The 7,788-nt window shown below is 28.4% G+C and overlaps 1 protein-coding gene across 1 annotated transcript in view; it reads right to left on the minus strand.

The window, feature by feature from the left end:
* The window catches only part of LOC100208518 (excitatory amino acid transporter), a 45,502-nt gene extending 39,560 nt beyond the window's left edge, over window positions 1-5,942 (minus strand). Inside the window, exons 1-2 of the mRNA XM_065814303.1 lie at window positions 5,262-5,942; window positions 4,608-4,650 (exon numbers count right to left, since the gene is read on the minus strand). Of these exons, the coding sequence (XP_065670375.1) occupies window positions 4,608-4,650; window positions 5,262-5,743 (525 nt within the window). The 5' untranslated portion in view covers window positions 5,744-5,942. The remainder of the gene's footprint in view (window positions 1-4,607; window positions 4,651-5,261) is intronic.
* Between the last annotated feature and the right edge of the window lie 1,846 nt (window positions 5,943-7,788).

Consider the following 7,788-nt stretch of genomic DNA (forward strand, 5'->3'; position numbering starts at 1 on the left):
TTGAAAGGAAGGTCAAAGTAGATGTTTTCATTTTAAACAAAATATTAATTGTTAGTTTTTATTTTTCATTTTTTTATTTTTACAATAAAAATTATCAATATAATTTTCTGTATGTTTTAGGAAAAAAAATTAAAATTTTTTTACTTATGCGTGATAAATAGATGTTCAAAGCTTAAGTGACCGAGTTTAGGCGATTTTACGGTATCTAGAAATTTCTGTTAATAATAAAAATAATAAAGTCCTCCGGAAAAAAACCTTTCCCTGGCCCTCCTTATCGAAGTCGTTGGCCTTGTGTCCAAAAATGTCCTTATAGTCCCTCAAAGCTATCCAGATAAAGGTGTCGACTTAGAACAACTTGCTCAATGAAAAGATTTTGTAGCGGAGTGGCGCAGTGGTTAGAGTTCTGGCTTTGAACCAAGAGAGCCAAGGTTTGACGCCGGCTGTAACACAACTAACAATATTGGTACGGAAGGAGGCATGAACTACTAGTTAAATGCTCTCCCACGGTGCTCTGTGATAAGACCGTAAGAACTTCTGGAAGCACTTAAATATCTACTAAAAAAATAGTTGCTGAAAACTTCTAAAAAGAGGATAGGGTTTCCACGCGTTCATTGTTTAAATTCATTAGTTCAAATAGTTTTTCATACTTGTTTTGACAAAAAGTGCCTCGCTAAAAAACCGAGGAACATCGCTCAGAATAGAACCAACTAGAAATAGAATTGCATTGAAAGTATTTTGCACAACAAGATTTAGGGAGTGACAATGAAAAATGCATACATTTTGGTTATTTAGTTTGCAAACGAGACCAGACTGAGTTATGTATACCACTAACATTTGAAGCACCATTTGAATTTCTTTGAGATAATCCAAGAGATTGTAGTTTATAATTTAAGGCATTAAACAGATTATTGCCGGTTGTTGAGATCACTTGAATGAAACAAAGAAAGTCATCAACAAATTGTTTCCCTTTTTCTAAAAAATCGAATATCAAAGGAGTGGAACATACCCAAATAAATCGTTTAAACTTGTTAAAACTTTTGCGTGAAATTTTATAACATTCATTAAATTTCTTTAAATAAGACAAAATAAAAAAAAATAAAAATTTTTTTATTAATTTTCGTTCTTTTTTTTTTCATTCATATTCTTATTCATTTTTTTATTTTATTTTGCTCTATTCACGTTTTTAGGAAATAGAAAAGCTTGATTAAAGTGATTTAGTAATAAATAAACCAGAATTAAACCAGATTTAATAAAATAATCCAGAAGAAAAAAAAATAGGCTCAACACTCTAAAAAAACCTAGAATTAAACCAGATTTTTGTATACCATAAGGTTTGGATTTAAGATCTTTACAGTTTGTTTTATACATCAATAATCTTTTAGGAAAGTCTGTACTTCAGATCAAGCTCTACGCTGATGACAGCAAGATTATTAACGTCATAAAATTAGACCGAGACGCGGACCTCCTTCAAGCAGGGATAAAAAAACTTTTTAATGGTCACACTGCTGGCTGATGAGTTTCAATATCGAGAAAGGAAATAATGCTTCAAGTCGAGGAAAAAAATATCAACGCAAAATTGTTTTCTGCCAAGACCAGACGCCCTACCGTTTGCACTTGAACCTACTGATTTAGAGAGAGTTAGGAGTTTTAATCTCTGAAGACCTTTAACTTAAAGCTGAAGTTACGACAGTTGTGGAACGTTAAATGATTCTTGCGAACAATAACCGATTCTTAAGGGAGGCGGAAAAAGACTTTTTGTTGTAGCAATTTTTATCTATGGAAACTTTACACCACTTACGTTTGGCCTCACCTCGAGTAGGCAATTCAAGCATGGTCATCATACTAACATAGAGACACAGACACGCTGGAGAAAATTCAAAACTGAGACACGAAAACAATTTCTGCAATTAAACATTGAACGGCCGAGCAGAGAAGAGTCATTTTAAGGCTCAAGAAAGTTGAAGAGAGAAGAAGAAGTGATTTCATTCAGGTCTTAAAGTTTATGCACGAAATTGACGAAATAAATTTCCACAAACAGTTAAGTCGTCAGCCAGCATCAAGTTACAGTATGCAAGGTCACAATCATAAACAAGCGCAGCAAAGAGTACATAATTGCATGCAGGGAGAAATATTTTTTATGAATTATATTGTGTCCTTGTGGAATACCCTGCCGCAAACAGTAATCGATGCAACTTTGGTTAACATGTTCAAAAATTGGTTTGATGAACGTTTTTTTCAGTTAAAAGAGATTAACAACAAATAACACAAAATAAAACTCATATAACATTTTCTATAGGTATGGCTATTGTGTGACAGATGTGCACGAGTATCAATGACTGTCAGTATAGAGGTGTCTGATTCCAGCAGGCACACAACATTGCATTAACGTTGTATTAATGTTGTAACGCTAATACAACGTTAATACAAATTTCTTTAAAAAATTATTGACTTCTGAAATAAACTAAGCTAAACCATATCAGCGAAAATTGGAATATTTTCAAAAATGATTATGCTAGATCCAAAACTTTTGCAAATAAACAATTTTCAAGAACACTACTCATGATCCACTTAGATATTTGGGCACCCAAAGATTTTCTTAAATACACAGAGTTTTTTAAAAAGTTCATATTAATAAGGGGTCTGGCCACTTGATAATATGACCAATTAAATTAGCTCAAAAAATTAACATTAACTAAGTAAAAACTACAAAACTGAGAATTATATAGGTAACATATTTTCTTTATGGAAAATTTAATACCATTAGGGAAGAAGGTTGCAGTTTAGGACATGGGTACTTTTGGGCAATGCGAAATATTTAAAAAATACAAACTCTTTAACCAAGTTAAATTAATAAGTAGATGGGAAATATTTTCACACATAAGCGTCACAGGACTTTTTTTACGAAGGCGGTTAGAGAGCTTCTCTACAAACGTTTTATGATTTTTGATTTATATATACATATTTTGATATGGCTTTTCTAATTTTTTTAATTGTTAAGCGTAAGGATTTACAATCAAACTTACACTACCTAATGATTTATTTATTTTTCAGTGAAAGGGATATGTTTTGCAATGAAAATAAAAAACTCAACGATGAAACATAAGTTCTTTACCAAAAAGTTTTGTGGAGTGTTTCCTATAATCAGGGTTGAGGCAGCATTATTTAGCTATTCAACATCAAAGTTTAGCGCGACAGATTCTTTTATGTGTAATGATAAAATCTTAACAACACAAAAAATAAAATTGTGTTTTAATTAGATGAGAGCCACTAATTAATACTCATAAATTTACGCTAACTATACTGCATTCTGTTATCACCACATAAAGTTAATTCAAACAATACAAAGCAACTTGAACTTCACTGTGTGCATCTTAGAAGTCTAATGGTATGCTCATATTTCGTGTGCACGCGTCGTCCTGAGACTTCCGTCGGCCGTCTCACGGCCGTCCAGACGTCCGTCCCCCGAACAACGTATGTCCACTGGGTTACCTAGATGCTCATATTACCCGTATCTACCCTATTGTTAGTAATATTTACGGCATTTACTTCTTCAGTACTATTAAAAAGTTTCAGTACTATAAAAATAATTTATGCTTCTTGATGATTTTTTTGAATTTTCTTTTTTCTTTTTATAACAAAAAATAAAAATACGTATTAGTATTTTTGAATATTTTGGATCATACTCGTTTTTCGGAAAAAAATTTCTGCTTAATTGCATTTCTTTTTTACGGTGTTTACCAGAGTTACTCTTGTTTTGTTTGTAACATTTTTTAAAGTATAGATGCTTTAAAAAAAAAAAAAAATATATATATATATATATATATATATATATATATATATATATATATATATATATATATATATATATATGTATGTATTATATATATATATATATATATATATATATATATATATATATATATATATATATATATATATATATAATTAGTAAAAAACACTTATCTAACTTTTATCTTCGACTTGAAGTTTCACCATTGCTGGATCATCAGGAAGAGTTACTAAATCTCAAAAAAAATTCAATTTATAGAAAAAAATATTTTACAGGAAGTTATAAATTATTATAAAAAATTTACTATATGTTTTTGTTAACGGGAAGTTACAGAAAGTAATTATGAAATAATTTTCTTTGGAATGGGGATAGTTTAATTTGGTCATTTGTTTTTATAATTTTTTAAGAGGTATTTATTTTCGTGCCTACATTTATTTTTTTCTATAAATTGAATTTTTTTTGAGATTTAGTAACTCTTCCTGATGATCCAGTAATGGTGAAACTTCAAGTCGAAGATAAAAGTTAGATAAGTGTTTTTTACTAATTAATTATTGCTCTGTTCTTTAAGAACATTGAGCACTCTATTTGTAAAATACACTAACATAATTTACATATATATATATATATATATATATATATATATATATATATATATATATATATATATATATATATATATATATATATATATATTAAAGTGTTGAATAAAAATTTATTCAAAACCCAAATACTAAAAGTAATTAATAATTATTAAAACCTGATAAATAAAAAAAAAAAATTGAAACTAAAACTCCAAGTTAACTCTAAGTTAGCTTACCTGTTCAAAGCAAGCTGATATAATATTGGCTGGAAACATGTTTCTGAAAAACAATTTAATAAAAAAATTTATTACTATAAAAAAACAGTATTTTATGGTTACTAATAAATAATTGCAAAACGATATACAACACGAAAACACCCTTTTTTTATTATTTTTATTTTTCTGCGGAGGAAAATAAAAATTAAAAAAAAAAGGAGGGGGGAGAGGGTTAAGATCTAAATAGTAGAGTTACGCTTGCCCTATGAATAAAGTAAAAACGTTAAAATAAATTTAAAGTAGGAGACACCTGACTACTATTAAAGTACAAATATTTATAATTTGATATTTATAGTTTAACTCTTGTGTTAAATTATAAATATCAAACTTTTGTTAAAGTAAAATCAACTGTTAAAGTACAACTTGTAAACTTAAGTACTTTAAACTACAATTTGTGTATAAAAAAAATTCTACACAAATATACTATACAAAGAAAACAAAACAAAAAAAGTTTTTAAGTGCTCAAGTTTAATGATTCATAACCTCAAGAATAAAAATCTCAATAACTCAAAATTAATGTTGAATAACAAACTTCTTATGGGGATAAAGAGCAGCAAGAACACTCTAAAAACATAACCATAACAATATCTTAACTTTCTTAAAGTAAAATTTAACCTGACAATATCCAGAAAAGAATCCAGGGGGTTTACTAATTCTTGGTTGTTTAAAGTGGTAAGCTGCTTTATTCCTTTACCTGGTTTTATTGCAGAAACTAAAATCAACCCAAGTATTGCTGCTAAAGCAGTTGTGCTAAGGTAATATGTTAACGCTCTTCCACCAACTTTTCTGGAAGTTTTGGTGTCGATATTAGAAAGTCCAGCAACAAGACTGCATACTATAAGAGGTAATATTAACATTTTTAACATTCTAATTAAAAGTTCTCCAGGAAACCCAATGCATGTTATTGCTATATATCTGTTAGGTTGTTTAATTTTTTGAATCGATTTATTTATGCTGATACCAATAATGATCCCAAGAAAAGCACCGAAGACAATCAAAACGACTAGTAAATTTTTCTTTAAAGAAGTGACAAACTTTCGGCGTTTTTTCTTTAACCAGCTTGGTAAAAAGAGCTTACAACCTGCAAATATATTCATGACTAAAATCTATGCTGTACTTGATTGTTATTCTGCAAAGATGGCGTACTGCATACTACAACACTTGTGAAAATTAATTAACGAAACAATAAGTCGACGCATTCAATTTAATTAAAAAAAAAAAAATTGCTTCAGTAAAAATAAAAAAAAAAGTCGTATATGCGTCCGTAATTCTTTCGTTAAAGATTGCCTTTTATTCAAAAAAAACTTAAGTCCTTAAAAATTTAATAAATTACGATTAATTATAGTGGATTAGAGAACGAAACCAATGCGTTTAAATGATAACGATGGTGTAACCATGACGCGACAAAATGACTTACAAGCAAAAAAATTTAAATTTTTGTTTAGTAATAAATTTTGGATTGTAAAACCGTTAAACAACTTCATAAATAAAAATGACATTTTAGAAATACATAATAAATAAAAGATATGTTTATTGGAAAAATTTTAAACCTTTATAATACTACTTCAGTTTTTAATTTTATTACTGAATTCAAAAATGCTATCAAACAAAATCTCTCTTTATTTCTATTTAAAGATTAAACGATTTAAGGAAGATCTTAACGAGATATAAAAATAGTTCTATGTAAAATTTAAAACTTTTAAAATAATAAAGGGATGCGCTATCTAACATGATATAAACAGATTTGTTTTTTAAATTGCAAAAAACAAATTTTTCTCTTAAAATTAAGGTGGCCGTACCTATATAATTCAGAAAATAGCAATTTTTTTCACTATTGTCAAAAAAATTTTTTACATTACGTTTTTCAGAAAGATTTAGAGATGATTAAAAAGTATTTGAAATTATTCAAAAAATTCTGAAACATTGATAAACTGAATCGGGTGTTGTTTGAAAAACTAAATGCTGAAAGTATTGTGCGGTATATTGGTTGAAGATTTATGAACATCTAGATTAAAAATTTAATATTATCCAATCAATAATCCTGGTACGAATGAAATAAAGGATTTGTTTTTTAATTTTGTCCCCGAAACGGGGGAGGAAAGAAGAAAGAAATATTAAGGGTGAAATAAACATTAAGGGTGGGAGGTGGGTGAGGGGGCGGTTTTAGAAACTGAAAAAGTTTTTAAGAAATAAATATTTATATAACCTAAAAAATAGTTCAAAATCTGCTTCCTACCATCCATCCTATGCGAATTTATTTCTTGCAATTTAAATAAAAAACAAACCTTTTTATATAACGTTAGATAGCGCATCCCTAGGGATGCGTATAGGCTATACCCCCTATAACAAATCGTAGGCTACATCCCCTGTAACAAATTTTTTCATGTCACGTTAGATAGCTAGGGATGAGCGTTTTGTTGCTTTTTTAACTTAAGTACATAAGTTAAAAAAGCAATTAAACGCTCAAGTTGTTGTAAATTACTTTTATGTAAATTACTTTCGTGGAACAACGAAAAGTAGATTTTCGAGTTAGCTTGTCTTTGGAGCTTGTATATAACATGTTTCTAGCTTTTAATTCTCTTAAATACAATGTAAAATATTCACAAAAAACAAAGAATAAAATCTTTTTTAAATTAACAAGTTTTATTCTGTGTTATTTTTTAAACAATGAGTAGTTTAAAGAAACAGTGATTTTTTATGTGTATAAAATTTTAAAAATGATAAGAAAATTTTTATGTATAAAGATTGCATTTAAAACATTTTTATAAAAGGTGAATGTTAAAAAAACACTTGCTGTGTTTTATAGCAAGTGTAATAATAATAACTCAATAAAAAATGACATAATAAAACACATTTGATTTGATTGTTCAGTAAAGTAATGAAAAAACTAATTTGCTTGGTATGATACTTAAAAAACACACACACACACAAACACAAATCGCCAACTTGGTAGTATTGGTTAAAAAACACGGTATACATTTAAACCATTATTAAGTATTGCATTATTTATTGAAGTCAAAAGTGCCCTAGCAAAGTTGTGGCGAGTGATGCTCAAGTCTTAAAAGTATTTATTTAAAAACATCGACGGAATTTATGACCTCGAAATCATTAGTTCTATATTCCCTGTTGCTGTAAATGATGT

Source organism: Hydra vulgaris, chromosome 12 (assembly GCF_038396675.1).
Source record: "Hydra vulgaris chromosome 12, alternate assembly HydraT2T_AEP".
NCBI lineage: Eukaryota > Metazoa > Cnidaria > Hydrozoa > Anthoathecata > Hydridae > Hydra > Hydra vulgaris.